General features: G+C 34.0%; 1 protein-coding gene across 1 annotated transcript; it reads left to right on the top strand.

Annotated features, from left to right (window-relative positions):
* Positions 1 to 3,145: 3,145 nt before the first annotated feature.
* On the top strand, positions 3,146 to 10,241 carry LOC114727528 (uncharacterized). Its single transcript, XM_028914233.1, has 3 exons — positions 3,146 to 3,388; positions 3,956 to 4,316; positions 10,045 to 10,241. Exons 1-3 carry the CDS (start codon positions 3,146 to 3,148, stop codon positions 10,239 to 10,241), a joined length of 801 nt encoding a protein of 266 aa, XP_028770066.1.
* Positions 10,242 to 27,193: the final 16,952 nt, after the last annotated feature.

Genomic DNA, 27,193 nt, shown 5'->3' with positions numbered 1-27,193 from the left:
CCAGCGCCTGTGTCCGTCTAGGGTTTTGGGAATCCGTCCTCTCTCCTCTCTTTGCCGTCTCTTAGGTGTTAGTTCTCTCTTAGTTAAACCCTAGCTCCTCATATCAAATATATAGGATGCTATATAGGTTTAATTAATAATATTTAATTTCGAAATTAACTCTAAATTAATTCTGAAATTAACACAATATCAAATATTGCCTAATCAGATAAGAGAACAATTAAATAAATATAGTTTAAATTAAATCCGTCTCACAGATTTAATTCACTTATTTATTTAAAGAGATGACGGAATTTATATATTTAATTTATCCTTATAAATTAATATCTCTTATATATATATATATGAATTTATATATATATATATATATATATACACGTCCACCCTATTTATTCATTGAATCTGGACATATCTTAGATTCAATGAATCTGGACATCATAACTCGTGTCGGGCTATTTTGTGTGCGACCCTGTAGGCCCATATGAAGTTGGCAGTGGGCCATTAACTATAATGACCCACAAGTCGTAAGCGGTCTCTAGCAAGACATCACGACTACCCAAATCATATGAGGATCATTGAACGATGCAACCTTTCATACAACCATATCACGTCCCTTTTGTCTCACGACATTTTGGTCATGGATGAGGCATGGAGAACGTCATCCTCCTATCCATGACCGTTACTTTCTCGATCCCTGAGTAGTCCGAGTATAGAAACGGAACTACCTTTCCATTATAGTATGGCCATACATTTCTCAGACTCACTCATCGAGGGGCCCAGTAATGTCTCTCTACGAATGTGAGGGACAAATTCCATCTTGACCATTCACATTCCTCCGCATGAAAAACCACTAAACCTGAACACAGTCTTTATGATCACTCGGTCAAAAGTGACTTTTGACTAGGTCAAAGCTAAGCGTTTCTCATGTAGGAATCCATGATGATCTCAGGTCAAAGGGCATAGTGACGTGGTTTGTATATGAGAGAAGCTTATGACTTAACCCATGCAGCTCTCTCATAGCGGGTCGGTCCAACACCTTGTACTCTTACATGTGCCTATGACTTTAATTTATATCTCTATATATCTTTAAAGTCATACTGGTCTTATTTCATCTTTGCTCCCACATAGATGATCGACCAGGGACATTTAGGATAAACCATGAGTTATCCAAGGATAGTTACCACAGAAAACATGCAAATAATATGATAACGTAATTGATAAATTCATAAATTAACAATGTTCAAAACATAATGATTGGCCCCTAGGGCACAATTTCCAACATTATCATGTATATCTTACTATTGACTATATTTCATCATTTATCAATCACTTGTTCCATAAATAGTTAATCCATAATGACTTCGATAAATATTCTCTTCTTCTAAGTTTGATTCCCTCGATATTAATTGATAACCTTATTGATCAAGGGATTATTGATAAAAACTTCGATCAAGTTGATTTGTTTTACCTCCTGAATATATGATCTTTGATCTTATGATTTTCATATCCTGTATCAATTCCAAGGATCAACATTTCTTGTGTTATTCTTTCATAATCACTTGAGAAGAAAAACTTACATTTTTGCCAAGACACTTCTACAGGATACAAAGCACAACAGTTATATTATAGGCTCAATCTACTGTGTTAAAAGCATTTATTATGAACAACCTTTGTAACTGCCGAACAAATGCAATTGATATTTCAATGGCTATAAGCTCTTATGTCTAAGAGAACACTGAAAGTCTCTAACTATAAATGGGGCAAAAAGCATTGAAGGAAGTATTGAATGAACCAAGCTACCATCTGTGAAAATTAATCCTCACATTTATTACTCTGTTTTTATGTTCTGAGCTTCAGTTTTTACTATATATATTCTGCAAGAGAGTTTGTAACTCTTTTTACTTAAATCTGTGAGTGACTCATGAGTGTGGGACTCTTGAGGGGATTGTAACCTTATAGGTAGTAAAGGGGAGTGATTACGAGTGACTCAACTGCTATACTGAGACACTAAGAGTCTGTTGAATCTTAGAGTTTAGTGAAAAACTCAGAGGTGCTCTAAGGATTGGATGTAGGTCAAGTGGTTGAGACCGAACCAGTATAATCTCCTATGTCATTCTTCATCTATTCATACTTGGTGAAATCTTTCCAAACCCATCTCTATTGCTTTATTTGATTATTTATTTTTTTAAGTCAATTTTTTATATATTACCTAATTCACTCCCCTCTTGGGTAAAACTGCCGCTAACATTTGGTATCAAAATAGGTCTCTTTGTTAAAGACTTAACCGTCTGAAGATGAGATCCAATGGCAGGATTTGGTGATAGCGTGCCACTCGAAAGATGCTCAACGTCAAAACCACTAGGTTTCAACGAAGAAAATTTCACCTTCTGGAAGATGAAAATGAAGATTTTTATTAAAGCTATTAAATATGGCCTACGGGACATGATAGAGCATGTGAACTATATTCCAATGAAGACGGTAAACAATCAACAAATTTCTAAAAGTCTGAGAGAGTTTGATGATGAAGATAAAAGGCTCATTCTGCTGAATGATAAAGTAATCAACATGTTGATTTGTGCCTTGAGTCAAAAAGAATATTTTTGGGTTTCAAGCCTGGAGACTGCGAAGAAAATGTGGGAGGCACTGAAGATTGCACGCAAAGAGACAATCGAAGTGAAATAGAGCATAATCAACACTCTCACTACAGAATTCGAATGATTTAGAATGAAAGATGGAGAGAGCATTCAAGATATGGAAGTGAGATTCTTATACCTCATCAATCACCTCATTGCGCTCAGCAAAAAATATAGTCAAGAGGATCAAGTAAGGAAAATATTGAGCGAACTCACCAAAGAGTGGGAATCGAAGGTGACAGCCATTAAGTAAAACAAAAGGAGAATGAATTGGCTTGGTTGCTGCACTATTTGGAAGCCTGGCAGAATATGAAAGCAAGCAGAAGTATAAAAAGGAGATGATCGAGAAGAATTACAAAGGCATTGCTCTCAAGGCTTAAGAGAGCGAAGATGACAATGACGAAAATCTGGAGGATGAGGAAATGGGCCTCATAATCAAGAGGTTCAAGAAATTATACAAGAATAGAGGTGGAAGAAGATTTCCATTACAACGAAAAGCCTTCACATCTTAGATGGAGACCAAAGACCCAATTATATGCTTTGAGTGCAAGAAGCCGGGACACATCAAAGCAGATTATCCTCAACTATCTAAGTTAAAGGACAAAGATAAAAGGAAAGAAAAATTCAAAAAGAAGAAGGCTTTTGTCACTTCAATCTGGGAGGATAGCTCATCTAAAGAGGATGACAATGACAATGAAGAGACGGCCAACATCTGTCTCGTGGCACAAGACGATAAAGATTCAAAGACCGATGAGGTAATCATTTGTGAACCTTCCTATGATGAATTACAATCTGAATACAATGATTTATATTTTGAATTAGTTAGAATAGCTAAGGAGTTGGTAAGCTCCAAAAAAAAAAAGTTCAAATGAACAAGTCAAGTAAAAAGAAATTAGTCCACCAACCTGTATAGAGTGTGAGCAGAGTAAGAAGAAAAATAAGGAGCTTACAAAAACTCTGAAGAAGTTCACAAAGGACAGTGAAATACTCAAAGTGATACTAGGAGCTCAATAGTGCATAATGGACAAATCCAGAGAAGGATATGATCCTGCTCAGGATAAGAAAAAGGGAAAGAAGAAAAACAATGATCGATCGTATCTAACTTTCTTTAGAAATTCAGTTCATTCATCTGATCTACTTCTACATTATTCCTACTGCAATCGTAAGGGTGATACGATATCTTCTTGTTATGACAAGAAGAAAGAAACTTATGGAACATTAAAATGGGTGCCCAAAGGTACTTATGTACCTCAGACAAACCAAACTAACCTAAAAGGACTCAAGAAAGTATGGGTATCTAAAACGTGATCTTACTGATGCAGGTTTGTCTTAAAGCTTCTAGAACAAATAAATGGTACATCGATAGCAGTTGCTCCGAACACATGACGGGTGACAGTGACAAATTCTCAACACTCAAACCCAAAGAAGGTGGGAAAGTGAGCTTTGGTGGAAATCAATTTGGAAAAATAGTAGGAATCAAAGAAGTTGGAAGTGACAAAGGAATGAAAGTTGAAAACGTGTACTACGTTAAAAGTTTATGTCATAACCTGCTCAGTGTCAGCCAGAGTACCAACAAGAACAACTGGGTGATCTTCGATTCAAAACATTGCTTGATCATTAGCAAAGATGACCTATCACTTAAAAAGAAAGAATTGAATGTGAAGCTAAGAGCACTAAGGGATGGTAACTGTTATACTATTCAAATTGACTTTAAACTTTCTAAAAACTGTTTTGTTAGTAAAAATGAAGAAAGTTAGCTTTGGCATAAACGTCTTGCTCATGTAAACATGAATCAGCTTTCAAAATTAACTAAAAAGGATTTGGTTATTGGTTTACCTAAAAATTCAGTTTGAACATAATATTGTCTATGATGCTTGTTAAGAAGGTAAACAAACAAAGTCCTCATTTAAATCAACGAAGACAGTCTCAATTGAGAGACCACTCCAAATAGTTCACATGGATTTGGGTGGTCCATCAAGAGTTAAAAGTTTTGATGAAAACTTATATACTCTTGTGATAGTTGATGACTATTCAAGATTTACCTGGACTCTATTTCTTTCCTCTAAAGACGAGACTTTTAGTGCATTCATTATTTTTGCTAAAAACGTCCAAAATTAGAAAGGTATATCTATTGTGTTAATTAGGACTGATCATGGAGGAGAACCTAAGAACAATGAATTTGCTGATTATTGTGATGAACACAGGATCAACCATAACTTCTCAGCACCAAGAATACCTTAACAAAATGGAGTTGTGGAAAGAAAGAATAGAGTGCTCATGGAGATAGCCAGAGCAATGCTAAATGAAAAAGGAATATCTCTAGTATTCTGAGCAGAAGCCATGAGTATGGCATCTCCAACAGAGCATACATCAAAACGCTACTCGGGAAAACACCATACGAGCTGTACAAAGGAAGGAAACTGAATCTAGCTCATCTAAAGGTCTTTGAAAGCAAATGCTACATCCATAACAACAACAAAGAAAATCTTGGTAAATTCGATCCTAAAGCTGATAAAGGTTTATTTCTAGGTTATTCTAATCATAGTAAAGCCTATAGGGTCTTTAATAAAAGAACGTTTACTATTGAAGAATTAATTCACGTTGTGTTTACTGAAATTAAGTTGATTTCAAAACCTCTAGATTATGACGTTAAGATTGTTTAGGGTTTTGAAAAGTTGAGTCTAAACAAGTCTTCCAACAAAATGCCCTCTATAGAAAATGAAGAAAATAAAGATAATCCAATTGAAACATTTTCTCAAGATAACTTAGATCGACCTCAAGCTAAGAGACATAAGAAAGACCACCTTATAGATCAAGTCATTGATAAAGTCAATGAAGGGGTTAAAATCTCGAGACAAGTATTCAATGAAGCGCGTTTCTCTACAGTTATCTCTAACATTGAACCAATCAATGTTAACGAAGCTCTATCTAATGAATTTTGTATAGCAGCAATACGGGAAGACTTGAAACAATTTGAAAGGAATCAAGTTTGGGACTTGGTATCCCGACCTAATGACCATCCAGTCATAGGCACTAAATGGGTATTCAAGAATAAGCTCAATAAATCTACACAATCATTAGGAACAAAGCCAGATTAGTTGCGAAAGGCTATAATCAAGAAAAAGGTATTAATGACGATGAAACATATGCTCCAGTAGCTAGATTGGAGGCCATACGAGTACTCTTAGCCTTTGCCTATATAAAAGATTTCAAATTATATCAAATGGATGTTAAAAGTACCTTTTTGAATGGCTACATTTTGGAAGAAGTTTTTATTGAAAACCTCCTGGATTTGAAGATCCAGATCTTCCTGATCATGTTTACAAATTAAAAAAGGCTTTATATAGTTTGAAATAGGCACCTAGAGCTTGGTATGAACGTCTTAGCAATTTTTTGATAGAGAAAGGTTTTGAGAGAGGCAAAGTCGATGCAACAATTTTCATAAAAAGAAACAAGAAAGCACTCTTAATTGTCTAAATTTATGTAGATGATATTATATTCGGTGGTACTAATGAAAATCTTTGCCAAGAATTTGCTAAGTTGATGCAGGGAGAGTTCAAAATATCTATGATGGGAGAATTGAATTTCTTCCTTGGATTACATATCAAACAAAAGAAAAATGGCATATTCATATCTCAAACAAAGAATCTCAGAGAACTTTTGAAGAAGTATGGGTTAGAGCAAGCAAAAAGTACAAATACTCTAATGAGCTTGACCATATCCTTGGATGTAGACAAGAAGGGTAAGGACGTGAATTTGACTTAAGTATAGAGGAATGATTGGATCACTACTCTATCTCATAGTAAGCAGACCAGATATTTAGTTCAGTATAGGAATGTGTGCCAGATATCAATCAACTCCTAAGGAACCACATGAAGAAGCCGTCAAGAAAATCCCTAGATATCTTATCAAAAAACCTAATCTAGGAATATGGTATCCAAAGAAAGGAGCAGAGTACCTAATGGGATACTCAGATACTGACCATAGAGGTTGTAAAATAGATAGAAAAAGCACTAGTGGAAAATGTCAATTCCTCGAAGGTTGTCTGGTTTCATGGTCAAGCAAGAAACAAAACACCATGGCTATATCTTTTACAGAATCAGAATATGTTGCCATTACAAGCTGTTGTGCTCAGATACTATAGTTAAAACAGCAATTATTAGATTGGGGAATCAAGTTGAAAGAGATTCCAATTCTATGTGATAACACAAGTACCATCAGCTTATCAAAGAATCTTGTTCATTATGCCCAAACTAAACACATTCATGTTCGATATTACTTTATTTCGGATCATGTTCAAAAGAAAGACGTGAAAGTAGAATTCATTCCTAGTGAATATCAAATCACAGATGTAACATCCTGAGTTTTATCGGGTTTTAATAGCCTCTTTTGGGTTGATTTTGAGGATAGATTAGTGATTTAATCTTGATCTTGGTGTTTGGGTTGGATTTGAGGTTTGTTGGAGGAATAGGTGAACGTACCCCTCTCAGGGTATGTTCGCCGCAACTTCGCCGCGGCGCACCGGGAGTTTCAGAGGGGAGTGTCTTCTCGGGAAGGTTTGGCCGCGGCGAAGTCTAGGGGATGCCGCGGCGAAGTTGTTCAGGTGAGCGAGGCTTCCCTTTCGGGAAGGTTTCGCCGCGGCGAAGGTAGGAGTATGCCGCGGCGAATGTTTTCTGGGCGAGCGAGAGTTTCCTCTCGGGAAGCTTTCGCCGCGGCGAAGATTGGGGTTCACCGCGGCGAAGTCAGGTTTTCAGGCGAGTAATCCTTCTCGGGATTAGTTCGCCGCGGCGAAAGGTCGCGAATCTATATATTCGTGGGAGCAGTTCAGCGTGCGAAAAATAAGAAAATCTGAGGTAGAGAGAGAGGCTCTGCTAGGGTTTCGGTATTTTGGTTTGGAGGGGGCATTTCTAAGGATCCATTACCTCAAGTAAGTGATTTTAACCTCTAATCTTCTTTCTTTATTGGAATTTCTTGGAATTTCTGAGGATTTTTGGTGGAACCCTAGGATTTTCTAAGTTGTGATGGAATTGAGGTTTTTGACCGATTGTTTTGAGTTTAATTGATTGCATTGGGTTAGTTTAAGTATTTAATCGGTGTAGTTTCCTTGGATTTAAAGAATCTTGAATTTTTGGAGCTAGGGTTTATGGAATTGGATGATTTGGGATTGAGGATGACAATGTAGAGATTGATTTTGGGTTTTGTGAATTGGGTTATGTTAAGGAGGGTTAAATTGGATGTTTAATCGGTTTAGAATTGTTGTTGGAGCCTTAATTGCTCAAATGGGATGTTTGGGTGTAGAATTCCATAGTGGGTCCTTGGGGTTGTGAATCTTAATTGATGTTTGGAAAGGAATTAAGGTGTTAATGGATTGGTATGACTTTGGAGTGTTGCCTTGATAGATATACCCTTTGAGTTGGGTAGAGTTTTGATGGGAGATAGGAATTTTGTGTCCCCAAGTGTTGTTTTTGGCCACATTATTAGTTTGAAAGCTAATATATGATGGTTGTGTGTTTGTGTGCTTGTGTAGACCGGTTGTGAGTCTTGGTGGTGCACGGGGCCACATCGTTGGTTTGTTATTCCTTGCTCAGGCGAGAGGTAACCACTTTCCAATCCTTAGTACTTGCTTCTGTGGTACTGTGAGTAGATTTGTGTTTTGTGCTTTAAATAGTAATTATGTTCAAACTGTATGTTGTATATAAAAAGGGAAAATCGTCTTGTGGGGTTTTTAATTGATGATGAATGAAATCTTGAAATTGTGAAGGATATGCCACTGAATGAGGTTAATTGTGAAATGATTATTACTCTTTGATTATGATTTGAGCATGATGCATTAACTGGGAATTGGTGAGAGTTTTGTCTGTTACTACCACGTGGTAAGGCCTCCATTAATGCATGATGGTTGGCTTAGTACGTCCCCCATAGTGAGGGATAGGCCTTTTGGCTCCTTACGTCTCCCAAAGTGAGGGATAGGCCTTTTATGGCTCCTTACGTCCCCCATAGTGAGGGATAGGCTGGCTTCGGCTCCTGAAAATCCCCCAAAGTGAGGGATTTGGTTGTTGGGATTGCATCATTGCACTTGCATAATTTGTTGTGGCTATCTCGTTATTATACTATTTGTGAACTGCCCCACTTGACACCTCACGAGCACCTATTTAGTAGTACCTAGTATTGGAAAGGTTGGTTACTGGGACTTTGTCTCACCCCGTGGTTTACAATGTTTTCAGGTGAAGGTTCCAGGCGTGGGCCATCGGGAAGAGACGCAGAGGCTTGAGCTCGGTTAGCTTTAGGCCTCTAGCATTTGTATATGTATGACTAGTATATATTGCCACATTTAGGACTGCTTTTTAATATATTTGATTACCCGGCCTTGTTGTAAACTGGAGAGAATGTATCTCCTTACTTTGTTTGGCCAGAGGCCATTGCTAGTGTTTGATGAACTCTGGATTATATGGTTGAAAACTATTTAGATGGGCTGATCTTGATGTATGTGTTACCCGGACCGGAGGCTCGGAGGCCCAGTGGATATGAATGGATTATTTTAGTTGCATGCAACGTCTTACGGGTTGACCCGAGCTTGAAAGTCAATTTCTAAAAATATGAAATTTTCCTTCTACTATGGTAGCTCGTTTTAACAGCTCTCCTTTTCTACCATAGTAGAGGTTTTATGATGGGTTAAAATGTCTTGAGGTAGAGGGTTTTTACAACAGACATCTTCACAAAGCCCCTAAATCAACAGAAGTTCAATTACTTTATAAGAGAATTGGAAATAGTAAATCCCAATGAGTTGTAAGAAATCCTATATTTTCTCTTTATTTTGAGTATTTAAATGTAATGTTTTGATGATTAGAAAGCTAACTTAAGTATCAAAGTGGATATAAATTTGTTTTGCAGGATACTCTGTTTTGATACTGGAAAAAAGAGGTAAACAGAGGAGAGAATGTTTGATGAAGACATTAGTATTTATGCTTCAACAATTGCTCTATTTATCGATCACCTTATCAATAATAGCCTTTAGGGGTCAAATTATCGATCACTGAAGCATAAGGAGAATGACAATTAGCAAATTATAGATAACATGTTCGATAATCCAAATTATTGAACACATGATTGATCATATGAGACAAAAGCTCCTAGATGGAGAAAAGCAGCCTAAAAGGTAAGCTTGATCGATCATCTGATCGAACATTGCTTTATCAATCAACTTATTGATCAACATGAGCTGGTAGGGTTTCTTATTGTAAAATTATCCATAATGTGTTCGATTAATGCTTTTTCGATAACATGATCCATAATTGTGCATTGTATTCTATTGTTCTTATTTTTCTTCAAATTACCATTAAGCTTATCTATCATCTACATTATCGATCAACTAACTAATAATTCTCTATTGTTTTTGTTCTCACTTATTCAGCATTAGCTTCATCCTCAACTACTCTTACAATTCCTCTTGCAATTATCTCTGTCTCACTTCTTCCACCAATCTCTCACCTTCCTCCTCTTCCCATTCCCTTCACTCTACCTACTTCATCCTTAGTCTTGACCCCATCAATTTCTAATGATAACAAAAAAGGGGAGAAGGATCCTCAGGATGTTGTAGATCTTGATTAGATTTTTTTTGTTACTAAAATATGTGTTGTTTAAACTATTTACTTTGTCATCATCAAAACCTTAAATCTAACACTAATAACCAAATTAACCAGAAAACTGAACTGAAATAATTCAATTAATTCAATTTGATTATTATATGCATTTCAATTTTGGTTCGGAGTTGAAAATAGATGTTGTTCAATTATTTGGTTTTTTTTTGTTTTGATTGAAGTTGAACTAAAAGATAAATTCTTACCCCTAAAAGAAATACCTGAAAAAAAATAGAAAAAGAGAAAGAAAAAATAGAAAAAGAAGAAAAGCAAAAGAAATAATTCAATAAGGCATTCTTGGAAAGCAAATTGTGTTTAAGTGTATATATGTTAGGAAATCATTCAAATGCATACATGATGCTTGTTGATAATTTATTTTCATTCTATGAGACATCTTTCTAACATTACAACTCTCAAAGTCCCCTTGATTCATTTATTTAAGTATGTATTGTGATAAAAAACTAGAATACTTACAAGCTTTTGGTAGGACCTAGGCTAAGTATGTTTTGAAATATTCCTTTTTGGTGAGTTGAGTTAAACACTTAATCATAAGTGCTCTCTTGTTTAATTATGCACTATTTTAATTGTCTTACATCTCTAGCTTATGGCTTGTGTTAACTTGGTAATGATAGTTGGTTAAGTTATTGCATATATACCTTGAGCATATCTTGGTTTTCCTTTGCATTTGGACTGTTTTAAGCTTTGGATAGTCTTTGCCCAAGAGTTTAAAGGTTTAACTATGGAGCAATAGATTGGACCAAATTGATATAGTATTTTTTTTCCCTTGCGTTTTAAGTGCACTTTGCTAGATTCTTGGGCATTATTGCATATCTTATAGCTTTTGGTTAATTTATAGTGATTGCTTAGTTTTAAAGCATAATTTGCATGTTTTGCATGTTCTTGTGATTGCTATTGGTTTAACTTGATTCTATGGACCTTTTGATGCTACACAATATTATTTTAATCTTGTAGGTACCTTGGAACATGAAGGGAGAAGTACAAGGACTCAAACTTCAGACAACAAAGGTTAAAGATTCAAGATGTCCTCTTTAGGTTCATTCTGGTGACAGAGCTTAAATGAGGAGACCTTTTCTAGAATGACATCACGATATCAACACTTCATCAATTCGGATATGGGGCAGCTAAAATAGACTACCCACTCAATAATTGACCCTCTTCAACCCAGAACACTAAGGTAGATATTTTAATCGAACCCTAGCCTCTCATACTTCACTTTCTTTGTTCCATTTTTCATTTTTTATCATCTCCCCTAATTTTCTCAAATTCCCTTCATCTCTTTAGCTTCATTTCATCATTCCCTCTTCTTCTACCGTCTCTTCTATAGCAAGAGGTGTGTCGCTACATCTAAGAGTCACCATTACAGCTATATGCTACTAAGGTTCATCATCTCTTGGGATGGTTAGTGCCTAAGCTCTTAGATTTTCATTAGGAGAGTTTCTAGTTCCATTTATGTTTTGTTCTTCATTGTATTTTCAGATTTATCTAGGTTTAGATGTATATGAATGTTAATGTTGAGATTGAGCTTGGACTCTATTTATGTTGAGCTAGTTAATGTGTAGTTGGATTTGGATTATTGTAGTTAAGTACCTTGTTATATTAATGCATATTTCAGTTGAGCGAAATTGCGTTGAATCTCTTAGCATCATGTTGTTTGATTCTATATTTGTGCCTTGCTTAGAGATGGCATTGATGCTTGTTTCATTAATTGAGGAAATTGAAAGTTGAGTGCATAGTATGATAGTGTTAGATGCATTCAATTAATCAGACCTTAATTAAAAGGAAAAGTGCATTAATCTAATCCAAAATGAAGAGAACCAAAGCTTGCTATCAAACCAAATCTCAAGAGATCCATTCCATTGCATTTCATTCATTTCATCCATCCAACCTATTTTTATACTAAAAAGACCAAAAATATTTTATTTACTTCGTACACACATGTTCATTTTACCCTTGTCAATTTTGCATTTTTATCACTTAGTTAACTTAGTATTCAAATAAAGGCTCCTTAAGTGAGATGACCCAAGGTTGTACTACTATAATGCAATTCTTAGTAAATTTGTGATCTTAAACCCTAAGGCGTGCTAGAATAGGGTTGGATCACTTCTTTTTCATGTTTAGTTTTAGTAGCCGTCACTTTTCCTCCTCCTCCTTTTTTGGAGCTACCATACTTGTTTTCTTTTTATGTCCATCAACCTAGGTATGATTTCTCTTAACACCCCTTTTTTTTGTTTTCAAAATTTTCAAAGATCAAATATATGTTTTTTATATTCTTTTCTCTTGGCTTTCAGTTTTCTCAACTAAATCTCTATCTAAACTTAAACTTGTTTATTCTACAGAATATCTTTTCAGCACAAACTAATAGTTTTTAAGACCAATTTTTTGTGCTAAAATTTTTGGTACTTTGTTTTTTGTGTGGAAATGGGAAGTGAAAAAATTGAAGATAATAGACTTCAACTTCTATAAGATTTTAGTAGTGCCTTCAAGCTAAGCATATTAATAAAACTTGTAGGTGTTAGTGTTGGTAGGAAGATAACACTACTCATGAATGTATTAGTTGGGAAAAATATATGATTACAAAGATTTAAAAGTTTTATTTTGTAGGTACTTGCAAAATACAACTTTCAAATAGAAGCTTAAATAATTGTATTCATTGTAATCTTTTCAACCAATAATAGTTTGTTGATTATAAAATTATTGTTTTTTTTTCCATGGTTTGTTTTTTGTAAATTAATATTTATCATATTCATATAATATAAATATTTTTTTAAAAAAATAGAAGACACCTTGATGTGAGAGTTATTGTAAAAGAATGGTTAAATGAATGTTCTTTTATATTAACAGTCACAAAATGTTATTTTTACATGACCGTTCTTTCACCATAATCGTCACGTAAATGACCTTTACGTGACCATTTGGTATCATCAAATATACCATCCAAATAATATGTAACGTGTTTATTGATGACGTTTGCCAATGGTCAAGTGGGACAAAAATAAAATGACATTTATTAACAATTCTATAGTAGTGTGGGGTAGAACCAAAGATACATACTTATACAATTTAGATTCACCTAAAAGATTAAGAACCAACTCTAACCTTGACATATGTAACATCCTATTTTTTAATCTCTAAAACCTCTAGTAAATATATGAGTAAATATTTATTAATAGCGATTTAACAAAGGTTAAATATATATAAGCAATTAAAATATTTATGATATATAATATGTGTGTATATGTATAACTATGTATATATGAACCAATGAATAAAATAAAAAGACTAAGAAGTCCCATATCGACTAAATGATGGAAAGATGGGGCTCTTTGAGCCTACAAATAGGTGGTAGTAGGGGAGAGCTAAGAATAAGTTAAATAAGTTCCACAAAAAATTGAGACAGTCTCATTAAAGTGCTCAATCTAACTATTGAAATTAATGTATTGAATGTCTTGAGTCTATTTTCCAAATTTTTTGCTCAATCTAACAGTATTAAATTTGTTTCTCTAAATTCTTTAAAAATACAACATAAGGTATAAATTAAGAGTTTTCTACTTGGGTTATGAATTACTTATAACTGATGATTCTAATGAGTCTAGTAATTTAAAGATAATATAACTTAAAGAAACTTAGGAATTGAATCTAAATTATGGTATCCCTATTTTTACTCCAAACAATAGAAAAATTTGTGAGTTAGAATTCTGAGTAACAATTCAAAAACCTTAGAGAGAGAATTATAGGTTAAAATTTAAAATATAGCTTACCTATTAGATATTGTAGTAACATATATTTTTCGTTTCTAGATCTGAAGTTTGGTTTGACGACCCCAAGTTTAGGGTCTTGATTTTTGACTCGTAAGCGCTGGTTGGGCACCAGGTAACGTAAATTCTTACTTGTTTCTCCTACTGGTTCCTCTATAAGGAGTTTTTAATTAAATTAAACCTCTAGGATAAAGTTCGAATAATATGGAATAGAAAAACTATTTTCAAATTATGAAAAACTTTCTAAAACTTTTGAATTTGCTTGGTGGGATCGCTTTGTGAAAGGGAATCAATTGCTATAACCTTAAGACTAGATAGAAGCCTGATGAATGATTTTTTGATGAAATTATAGAACTATGGCCTATTGTGTAGTCCGTGGCAGTAAAAGGTCATTTATTTACCGTGACGAAGTGTCCAAACTACTGTTTTATTTGACTGTGTTTTGTATGTTGACATGAGTTCCTGGAATATGTTTATATCTTGACTATCTAAGAATACTATTGTAGAGTATGATATTAAATATCTGACAGGGTTGAGATATGTTTTGAATCTCATATGAAACATGTTCTTGAGATACCTGATGAGAATTAGGAAATGCTATGGCTATGATTAATTGTTCAACACTTAGGGGAGATGTGGTGATGAAGATTAATAAACATATGTTTCCACATGGTTTGCCTCCATAGAGCGCAATGTGATTGGCCTATTGGAGAGGCCAATATCCCTTTATTTGTGATGCTCTAAGAGTATCTTAGGATAGTATTTCTTGAGGATAGCATCCCCCTTAGGATATTAGACAACAAACCCATTAGGGCAGAATCCCTTTTTTTTTAAGGAACACATAGCCCGTGTGTACTCTGTAGACTTTGGCCACTCCACATAACACGCGTGGGAAGCTCTAAAGAGTCAGTAATCACATGATTAGGACTTAGCACATGGGTTCAAGTTAGCAAGCATAAGAAGAATATAAGGCATTAATTGAATGATTAATAATAGTAATGAATGATGAGTGAAGTATGTACATATGTTGATTTTTTTGTGGCTTATTTGTTTGTCATATCCGGTATTTATTATGTGATAGTAACAAATTTAATTATTATTGTTAGTCCCACTTAGTGTCTCTTAAGGTAGGAGTTTTTATTACTGAGACAGTAGTCTCATTTCATTACATCTGCCATTTAGGTAAGAGCAGTACAGGAGCCATAACGGAGAAGCAATCAGAGGCATGAGGTCACCTTGATTGGTGATCACTCCTCGAAGTCTAGTTATGTTTAGTCATTAGTTTTTTGCCACCTAGGATATCATTATGCATCTCTTTTTTAGAGCCAAAAAAACAGGCTGAGCCCGTTTAAGCCCAATTAAGTCAAGGGCCAGGCTTGTAATTTGAAGCCTCCAAAGGTAAATTGGGCTCAAAAGGGCTAGCCCTGTGGGGCCTAGTAGGGCTAGCTCGTTTAAGCCGGCCAATATTTTTTTTTAATTTTTATTTTTTTAATTAAAAAAACCTAACTCTTACACACGCTTACTTTCAGTTTTGCCCACTCACTCAGACTCTAGCACTCACTCACTCAGTACTCTTTGTCTCTCCTAGTCTCCTCTTCCAGTCCTAGTCTGTCTCCCAGAGACCACAGTCCTATAGAGTTACAAACCACCGTCGGTAGTCACCCTTAGCAGTCTACTTGCCCTCAATAGTCTGCTCGCCCTCATGGCCTCACGTGTTAGTCCCGCAGCTGCTTGGCGCTTTCACGCCACACTAATCACTATCATCACCTCCTAGTTTGCTTTGCTAGTTTGCCTACATTTGCAAGAGCCCAAACTAAATCCACCGTCAATCCCGCATCTCCCTCCCTGTGCGTCCAGTGTCAAGCCGTCAACTAGTTCCCGTGTTCCCCCTTTACTTCTTCTCCTCCCCCATTGACCAATGTTTGATGTCTAGTGAGTCGTCAATTAGCCGTCTCCCTTGCTGTTCATGAGTCGATCCAAACTCAAGACGTACAGTACCACCTCTCTAGTAACAGGTCGACAGTGATAGTGTCTAGTGAGTCTTTACTTTATTCCTAATTTTAGGCCACCTCATTTTAGACTATATTCAATCATTGTTGATTTTTCTGGTGTCAATCATTTTTGAATTCTGATATTGATTGCTGTTCATTTATTGATTACGTGCTTATATACATTAAGAAGATCCTAAATTGTAATTTTTTGCTAATTATTGGCAACATCATGTCTTTCTTACCACAACAAAAAGAGAAAGCTCAAGGGACTGATGATGTATCATTAGCTATAGATGCCAAAGGTAAGTCATCTTCTCTTCAAGATACTGATGAATCAAAGCCTAAGAAGCCTAGAACATTGACCTCTGATGTTTGGAAGTATTTTACTAGAGTTGAGATAGATGGGGTAATTAAGACAAAATGTAATAGTTGTTTAAGTTTATATGCATCAGGTGGGGATAAAGGCACTTCACATTTAAGTCGTCATGTTAAGACTTGCAAAAGTCTAGACAAATTTCATAATATTAGATTGATGATAATGGACAATGAAGGCAACATAAGGTCTAGAAAAATTAATCATAATCGTATTAGGGTGGTTACAACTATGGCCATAATTGAACATGGTCTTCCTTATTCATTTGTTGAATATAGATGGATTAGGGAACTACCTAGAATGTTAAATCTTGATGTGAGGCTCATGACTAGAAAAACGATTGTGGCTGATGTTACGAAGTTCTTCCGCTAACAAAAAGATAATTTGAAACAAAAATTACAGAAAAGTATAGGCATAATATGTTTGACTTCTAATTGTTGGACTGCTATGACTTCTAAAGGATGTATATGCTTAATAGCTCATTTTGTGGATGAGAAGTGGAGACTAAATAGTAAGATACTTTCATTTTGTAGAATTGAGCCTCCACATTCTAGGGTACAATTGTCTAAAAAAGTGTATGATTGTTTGAAAGAATGGGGGATTGAGAATAAAATATTCTCAATTACTCTAGATAATGTATCTGCAAATGATAACATGCAAGAGTTACTAAAAGATAAGCTACTTTTGCAAGAAAATTTTAGCTTGATTTGTGGTGGTGAATTTTTGTTGGAAATTGTGCCCTAGGGGCCAATCATTGTGTTATGAACATTGTTGATTTATGAATTTCTTAATTATGTTATCATATTATTTGCATGTTTACTGTGATGACTATCCTTGGATAACTCATGATTTATCCTAAATGTCCCTAGTCGGTCATCTATGTGGGAGCAGAGGTGAAATAAGACCAGTATGACTTTGAAGATATATAGAGATATAAATTAAAGTCATAGGCACATGTAAGAGTATAAGGTGTTGGACCGACCCGCTATGAGAGAGCTACATGGGTTAAGTCATAAGCCTCTCTCATATACAAACCATGTCACTGTGCCCTTTGACCTGAGATCATCATGGATTCCTACATGAGAAACGCTCAGCTTTGACCTAGTCAAAAGTCACTTTTGACCGAGTGATCATAAAGACTATGCTCAGGCTTAGTGGTTTTTTCATGCAGAGGAATGTGAATAGTCAAGATGGAATTTGTCCCTCACATTCGTAGAGAGATATTACTGGGCCCCTCGATGAGTGAGTCTGAGAAATGTATGGCCATACTATAATGGAAAGGTAGTTCCGTTTCTATACTCAGACTACTCAGGGATCGAGAAAGTAACGGTCATGAATAGGAGGATACGTTCTCCATGCCTCATCTATGACCAAAATGTCGTGTGACAAAAGGGACGTGATATGGCTGTATGAAAGGTTACATCATTCAACGATCCTCATATGATTTGGGTAGTCGTGATATCTTGCTAGAGACCGCTTACGACTTGTGAGTCATTATAGTTAATGGCCCACTGCCAACTTCATATGGGCCTACAGGGTCGCACACAAAATAGCCCAACACTAGCTATGATGTCCAGATTCATTGAATCTAAGATATGTCCAGATTCAATGAATAATATAGGGTGGACGTATATATATATAAATTTGTATATATAAATACATATTATATATGAGAAATATATATATATCTTAGATTTAATTTATTAGGATAAATTAAGTCTATATATCAATTTTAAATTGATTAGATATAATATAATATTTCAAATTTGATTTATGAGAATAAATCAAATATAATTCCGTCATATCTTTATTTTGAATTAAATAAATAGGTGAATTAAATCTGTAGGACGGATTTAATATAAACCATATTTATTTAATTGTTTTCTTATCTGATTACGCAATATTTGATATTGTATTAATTTTGGAATTAATTTAAGATTAATTTTGAAATCAAATATCCTTCATAATACCTATAGCATCCTATATATTTGATATTAGGAGCTACGGTTTTGGGGGTGAGAGTGCAAAAGCTTGCAGATAAGAGACGGTCAGAAAATAAAGAAGGTAGGACGGATTCTTCAAAAAAAAAAACCCTAGACGGACAAAAGGCGCTAGCACGTCGTTTGTGATTGGAAAGCTGTTCGTGTGGATACCGGTAGAGGAAGCCGATCTGAGTTGTCGACTTCAAGTGATAAAAGAGGCGAGCAGAGGCATCCTGAACGACGGAATCCCCGAGCCACCAAGAAACCGAACATCGAAGGTAATGCTTCTTACTACTTGACTTAAACACAATCGGTAGATTCGGGCAAAGGATTGAAAATTTTAAAGTTTTTTTTTTTCCGTTGCGCGTCTTTCAATTCCCTTCAATTTTTTCATATAAGATGTTGTGCCCACATCCTCAACTTAATAGTTCAAAAAGGTTTGAAAGTAACAAGTAATGCTTTGTGAAAGATTAGAGAGAGCATTAAATGGTTGAAGGTATCTGATGTAAGAATGATTCGATTCAAGCAATGTGTTGAGCAAGTAGGTGGCATTGACACTACAATGAGCCTACAATTAGATGTGCCTACCAGATGGAACTTCACTTATTTTATGCTTAAGAGTGCACTTAAATATTGTCGTGCTTTTGCAAACTTTGCTTTGTGTGATTCAAACTACCTAAGATGTTTTAATCTGATACATGATGAGTAGAATAGAGTAGAGGCAATTTGTAATTTCTGGAGGCTGTTTGAAAAGATAACAAGGTTGATTTCTAGGTCATCATATCCTACTGCCAACTCTTATTTTATGCAAATATCAAAAATTGAGATGTTACTTGATGCAAACATAAAAAGCATTGATGATGTGATTAGAGATGTCCAAAAGAATGAAAGAAAGGTTTGACAAGTATTGGCAAAATTACAATATTCTTCTTGTACTTGCTGTGATTTTTGATTCAAGATGGAAGTTTAACATCATCAAATATTGTTATGTAAAGATTGACCCTGTCACTTCTTCTGAGAAGATTGCCAGTGTCAAGAGCAAGCTAGATGCCATTTTCAATGAATATTCAAATATAGGGATATCAATCACATCATCTTCTAAACATGGACATGGAAGTGCATCTACTTATAGATCTTCAACCCTTACAACTTATCATGCTTCTCACACTTTAAGTGCTTCAACAACAACAACCACCTCTTTTGATAATGCATTTGATGTATGTTTTAATTTTGTCAATTGAATTTGTTCTTTATTTAGCTTGTATTTCATTCAATTTTTAATGATGCAGGATTATCAAGATGTCTATGCAATCATGGATCATTCTTTATGGACATGTCTGAATTAGAAATTTATTTGGAAGAATCAATACTGAAGCTGATAATTGGAAAGATTTAGATGTCTTGAACTGGTGGAAGAATAATCAACTTCAATTTCCAAATCTTTCAAGGATGGCAGCTGATATTTTGAGCATTCCAATCACCATTGTAGCTAGCGAATCAGCTTTTAGCATTGGTTTGCGTGTTCTCACGAAGTATAGGAGTTCTATTCTTCCAACTAACCTTCACGCTCTCATTTGTGCTCACAGCTGGTTGCATGGATTTGCATATCAAGGTAATTCACTAATTTATAAGTATTCTATTATAATTATTTATGCTTTTAATTGCTTAATTTGTCTATGATTTTGGTTTATTATTTATTGTAGAAAATGCATATGATATTGATGATGGCGAAGAAATCACTGAAATTTTTAGAAGTCAAGAAGAGCCTATTACTAGTAAAGCACAATCAAATATCCTTGCAATTAATGATAGTAATGATGAAGTTTCAAAAAAAATGAAGATGCCACTGTCACGTGATGCCTGATGTTGCTTGATATGAACTCTGTGCTTGTTTAGTTGTTTAACATGAACTTAATGCTTATTTAGTTGTTTATCTTTGTCTTCACTCTTCCATTTAGTTTGTCTATTTAATAGACTTTATTGCAGTGTGATGGATATTTTGGAATATATGATGATGTTTATATTTGTAACTTAATTTTATTGATATTTATATCTTTTATTAGTAATTTTATTATTTTATCTTTATTATTTTAATTAAATATGCAAGAAACATAAGAAAATTAAATTTGTAGTTAAACGGGTAAAAAATCACGAGCTAACCCTGAGCCCATCACCTTACCAACCGAGCTTGAAAAATAAGCATATTTTTTAGACTTGGGCTTAAATGGGCAGGCCCATTTAAGCCTGAGCCTGTGATGGGCCGGTCTGTTTTCCCAGTGCTACTCTTTTTATACCCTCCATGTTGAAACTATTTATATGTCTTTAATTATAAATTTCTTGTTGAGAGCTTTAAGGGCTGTGGATCTATGATTAAACATTTATGAGGACTTCTTTGAAATAATTAAACTTAGTTTTGCCATATTATTTGTAACAAACTGTGTCAAACAAGTATATGGAAGGCTTTTTTATAACCATGTTAGGGGTATACTCCTTTCTTAACATGGTTATGCATAATGGGTAAGTATAATTCTTTTATAACCATGATATGCTGTACGATTGACTGATTAGCATATTCTTTTATATCATGGTTATATGACAACAAAGAAATCCAAAACAAAGTTTGTAACACGCTTTCTTTAATTATCAAGGCAATAGTATTGGCGTTCCTCTATTATGTTAAGTGTAGCGAGTTTCCAGATAGGGTGTTACATTTTGATATCAGATCCAAGTTTAACTTTGCAACCTATATTGTTATTGTTGATTGTTATGTTGCATTCATTTAGGAAGGTGGCAAATAAATATGAATAAAAATAATTTCCCCGCTAATTCCTCTTATTTTCCCTTTACTGTACCTTGTTCCTTTCTAATCTCTTCCACACTTATGGGGTTTCCTCCTACGGTGAGGAGGATGGTTAGACTACCATGAATCGGTACTATGAGTAGCCACTCCAAGGCATGGGTATTTTTTTCATTATTAAATGTTTAGGTATTGCAATAGTTCAAGTTTGGGGCAAATAAGAAAAATAACATTAAACTTCTTTGAAAAACTTAAATTTTAGGGATGAAAAAAATAATAGAATGAGAGGTCAAAGACATAATAAAGTAGGAGTATCTTTTATACTAAACGTGATAGTTAAGCTTCACAGTAATTTTAACGACAAGGTTTTATGGGGAGTATGCCTTCAATGTAAAGGTGGGACTATTGATATAAGTAAATTAGGTATTAACAATGTGTATAAACAATTTTGCTATGTGTTAATGCCTTGTGCTTGCAATTAAAACAACTTTGTAGTGTAATGAGTGATGTAAAATTATCTCTTTGCTATGTGTTAATGCCTTGTGCTTGCAATTGTAAATTGTGTGTTGTTATCTAAAATGTGGCTTTACCTTTTCCCTTTTCCTTTAACATAATTGATTAAAAAAAAAGCAAATGTGTTTTTTTCCCAATAAAGTATGCAAATTTCTAGTAAGTTGATGAGCCATATAGCTTGACTCCTAAATAAAACTAAGCTAAATGCAATATAGTGGCACTAATCTAGATGTCGAACTCTTGAAGAACCTATAGATGTCTTAGTAATCTAGAGCAAATATCAAATTAACCAAGCAATATGTGTGCATTGATTATGTAAGCAGCAAATTTATCAATGACTCAAAGGAAAAATTACCTAAGCCTTTTATGATTTCCAGACTTAATGAGTGAAGATTAATGCAATGTATGAGTTATCCTTGATGGCCAAATCCACCAATTATCCTAGTTCTTCTTTTAATTGAGTTATAATTCCTTTATTAGACTCGGTTTGTGAATACCTTCTCCAGATAATAAATTCAAGGAGTTAGAATCCTGACTCATCAAACTCATCTTAATGCCTAATATGAATTATACCCTACAAGAGGTATTCTACTCCCTTAATTAACAATGTTAGAACCTTAACTGGTCAATCAAGAGATTCAAATACTTGAGATGAAAGAATCAATACAACAAAAGGAAATACCAATCTAATCAATTAATTAAAGTGTAGAAGACAATCTAAATCTCAGTTTCTATGTAAATCAATAGAATTACATCTCAATACAATCACAAATCACAAATATAAACCTTAGAAATTACAATCTATGAATGTAAAGAGTGAAACTAAAAATAACGTGGAAGAAACTCCCAATATAGCTTCAAAAACTCAGATTGGTTTCATTGAACACCAAGGAATCACAATCTAGCCTCTCATGACTGAAATCATAGCTTCACAAAGCTCAGCAACTTCAATGACGATGGCAGCAAGGATCTAAGGAGGAATGGAGGGGAATAATCGGTGAAAAATGAAAGAAATTGAGTAGAAATGATGAATTGATATTGGAGAATGATAGAGAGGTGAAGAGAGACGAAGTTGAGAGGATCTGAGTGGAGAAAACAAGTAGAAATGAAAAGAATGATAGAACTTCCGTTTCTAGCACATGTTCTAAAATTTAAATGCAAGTTTTTGTCCCTTTACCACGGCGCACCATCAAGTTCGTCGCGACGCTCACCAAAATGATGCTATTTAGATTAGTGATTATGTGCTCCTTCATTAGACACATTCGCCGTGATGAAGATCAACGTGCATCGCGACGCATTGAGATAGAATCATTCTTCCTTGATTTCCTCAACCTTTAATCACCTACAATATTCAAATTAAACTCATAGTCATCTAATCCAAAGTATGTAGCATACATAAGAGCCAATAAATGAATAAAACTCAAGAATTATCACATAAAAACACACAATTGACTCTTACATCCTTGATGCACAAAAACCTCTAACTTAACCCCAAATTACACACTCAGAAGCTACGAAAGCATAAGTTTGGACTAGAAAATATAGGTCAAATATGAGACTTATCATAAGTGCAGAATTATGAAATATATTTTCGCATTGTAACCAGTTTATTAATGAGATAGAATATAAGTTGAAAATTCTTATAAATTTTGTACTCAAGTAAGAAGTGCTGTGAATAAGTGACCTAAAAATAAATAAATGAGTATTTTGGATAGTAATTTGGAAGCAAGTATTTCTATATTTGAGGTAGTTGCTTCAGTTGAATGATTTTTTTTGTTGATTTGACGCTTAGATTTTTTGTTGATTTGATACTTGAGTGACTATTTTTAGTAGTATTTAGATCTAAAAGTGTTATGATTGGTGTTGATAGGTCATGATAAATTTGGTAAGATCACTGCTCCTTTTCCGAACTTAAAAATATTGACGTACATGAAATTATAAGATTTGTGAATTGTTATAGTAAATTACTTTATCTTTATTCTTGTTTTGAAAGACGACTTTATAATCAAAAGATTTTCATAAATGGTGTTTTCTTAATAAAAAAAAATGTGTATATTATGAGTATATGCTATTCCTCTTTATGTAAATATGTGTATGTAGGATATTATTGAAACCACGTTAGTTTGAGGTTTTACCAATCTTATGCTTATGTGTTGTTTTCACCAATTAACCTGATAATAGATATGTATAATCAATAATCCAAGGCATATTGTTTATAGTTTTATAGTCCCACATCATATCTGCATATTTTTAAACAACTTTGATGCCAGGTGATAAGCGAAATACACATGTATGAATGAATTGATGGTTTTAATAATAAATATCAATTTAGATGTTAGAGACTAGAAGAAAACAAAATAAATTATGTTAACAGCTCATAAGATAATGGTAAGTTATATTTCTTCAAAATGTGTGTTTGTGTGTGAGTGTTTTTTTAGACTCAGTAGTAATTTTACACACATCTTATATGTCTAAAGTATTGTAAAAATTTACTGAATATTGGAATCAAATAAGGATTTTCAATTCTTTGGGATGCCTTAAAAAAATGATAACCTAAAATTTTTTTATAGGACTAAAAGGAAAAGATATTCTTTGATGTAAAATTGTTTAATTATTTTCCACCTATAATCTTTGTCCTTCAACAACCTTTAATTGTAAAAGTTATGGGGAATTATTTTTTTTAATATTTCAAAACAAAGGTATACAGAAAAATTTGAAAAAAAAATAGAGAATCGTAATAAGTGTGAGTTAATTGTAGTAGATATCCTTTTAAAAAAACAACAGGGAGAAAGAAAAGAAAAACAAATACAAAAATAATATAGTTCATGGGTTCTCTTTATAAAGATTATGTTTTTATTTACTTCGTGTTACTAATTGGTGAGGGACTCTTTTGTCTTGAAAAAAATCATCTTGTTACCTCATGGGGAGTTAGTTATTGATTTTTTTACTTTTAGGAAATATTTTAACTAATGAATTGGTAGTTGTTGTTTTTATTCCTTTAATAACCTTCGCAAAAGTTGAATTGGAAGGAAATTTCATAGTAATAACTAGCTGCTTCTTGTAAATTTTTTTAGAATAGGAATATAAATTACTAGAGTGAAACACTTTGATTAAAGGATAATGATTATTCAAGACTTAAGTGAATGACTAGGATTGAGTGTGGGTGGTAGCTTCTACAAAATATTGATATGAGTTTATGGATTAATTCTTGAGCTAGAAAAGGTTATCAGGGAAGAATTCTTAGCGTTTGAATAAATGTAATCTTCATTGTTCCTCACCAATAATGAGTATTTATAAGACTAAGTTACAATATGTAATGGTAATAACCTTGACTGTTATAAAGTATAATGTTAAGTGGAGAGGACAAAAAAAAAAGAGAGAGACATTATTATATTTACTATTTAGGAAGGGATATTTGCACATAAATGGTTATGACATTTGTTTCTGTGTGTGTGGATGTGAAGCTTTCCTTTTTTGCATGAAATTAACATAAATAAAGTGAAAAAGATAAAGTAAATTAGTTGAGAGTTTTGGTAAATTGGTTGAGAATAGCACATTGAAATTGTGATTCCAAAATTATGTGATATATATATATATATAACAGATATATATGGTGATGTCAGATGTGAAAAATTGAACAACAAGATATGATAAAGCTAAAAAGAAAAAATGAATTGAAAATGGTCTGATAAGCTTATTTGGGAGCTAAATTTTAGAGACAAAATTTCTTTTAGGAGAGAATTGTAACATCTTATTTCTTAATCTCTAAAACCTCAAGTAAATCTATGAGTAAATATCTATTAACAGCAATTTAGCAGAGGGATCCATTAGAAAGTAGATAATATTTGGAGGTTGATTTGGAAATGGAAAGTGCTTGAAAAAATGAAAAATTTTATGTGGCTCTTTACACACAAGACGGTGCACATAGATCAACTTAGGGCAAAACGAGGTCTTGCTGAATCGGGGAGATGCTCGTTTGGCTGCTGATGGAACCCAATCTTTATATAGTTTTCTTAAGTGTTTTCTAATGTTTTGCAATACTTTTACCCTCATTATGCATGCATTTATATCCATTTGATTACATTGCGTCATGCATTGCATTTTCCTGTTTAAGGGATAAAAAGGGTCATTTTTTCTCCTTAATTGTAATTGCCTTGATTTGAAATCAATTAGTCTTTATAAAGCTCTTTGTCATGATTTTTAGGTAATTGAAGAAGGATCCAAGACCCAAGATGGAGCATAGATGGAGCCACAAAGTTACAAGGACCAAAACACAAGAGCTTGGAGTGTTTTGCTTCCGCAAGTCACGACATGGACTGTCGAGGTTGTGACCTGGATGCCCTTTTAATGAAACTACGTGTTTTGGACTTGAGTTAAGATGAAAGCTCTTTGTCTCCACAGGTTGCGATATGAAGCTTTTGAGGTCGCGACCTGGGGCCCCTAAGTCGCAACCTGACGCTCCTGAGGTTGTGACCTGAGTGCGTTAAGTGAAGTTGTGTGTTTTGGAATAGGTTGAAGACATGAGAGGCTAAACCCTTAGCCTATTGGTGATGGAGGATGAAGTTTGAGCTCAAGGACCTAATAGGGGAGTTATCGGTCTAAACTTGTGTTTGATTATGTGTTAGAGATTTCTAGATTTAGAGATTTCTGCATCTGTTTTAGACTTGATTTATGATTATAAATCTTTTGTTTAGACTATTGAATGTATTTGGATTAGATGCTGTTAATGTTGGTTCATATATATATCATTTTGAATCCTTGTGTTCATTTAATTATCAGTGATCATTGGTGATTAATTTGTATGCTTGGTATTCAGTATTTGTCGATTGACTTTCTGAGGACATTTGCATCATCTGTTCATCCGCACTCTATGTGGTTTCTAACAATGTTTTAAGAGATATTAATTAACTTTGATTAAAGTGAGTTTTTATTAATTAAGACATTAGACCCAAGTGATTACTTAGAGTTTTTTTTCAGACTTGGAGATTTTCTAAAACTCCCAATCTTTTTAAAGAGCAGTGATAGCTGAGTTTCTATCATCAAGAGACTATTTCACCATAATTCCTTTTTAATCCAAAACATTTCTTCATTCAATTAAAATACTAAAAATATTTAATTCTTTGCACTTTTCATTTATTGCACCACCTTAAACAATTAAAACCCCCCTTTTCTTTAGCCAAATCATCATGTTTTTTATTACCAATTTAGACTAGGTTGTTTTCTAATAAAGTGCTCCTTGAGAAGAACAATTGGTTGCACCTTATACTACATTATTTGGTGCAATCACAAATTTTGATGACCCGGAGGGCGACATCCCAATTTGATCAGCTGTGAACAAGAAGAAGATCATATACACTTATTGAGAGACTGTCCAAATGCTAGACAATGTTGAATATTGGTGATTAATGACACGAATTGGACTATCTTCTCCTCAATACAAGGCGCATAATGGGTTAAGTGGAATCTCAAATATGAAACGCGTAAAGATTTC

The sequence above is a fragment of the Neltuma alba genome, unplaced genomic scaffold (assembly GCF_004799145.2).
Source record: "Neltuma alba isolate B1F8T4 unplaced genomic scaffold, ASM479914v2 tig00012482_pilon, whole genome shotgun sequence".
Classification (NCBI taxonomy): domain Eukaryota; kingdom Viridiplantae; phylum Streptophyta; class Magnoliopsida; order Fabales; family Fabaceae; genus Neltuma; species Neltuma alba.
Note: the sequence above shows the minus strand (reverse complement) of the source record. Positions and strands in the feature narration are given on the sequence as shown.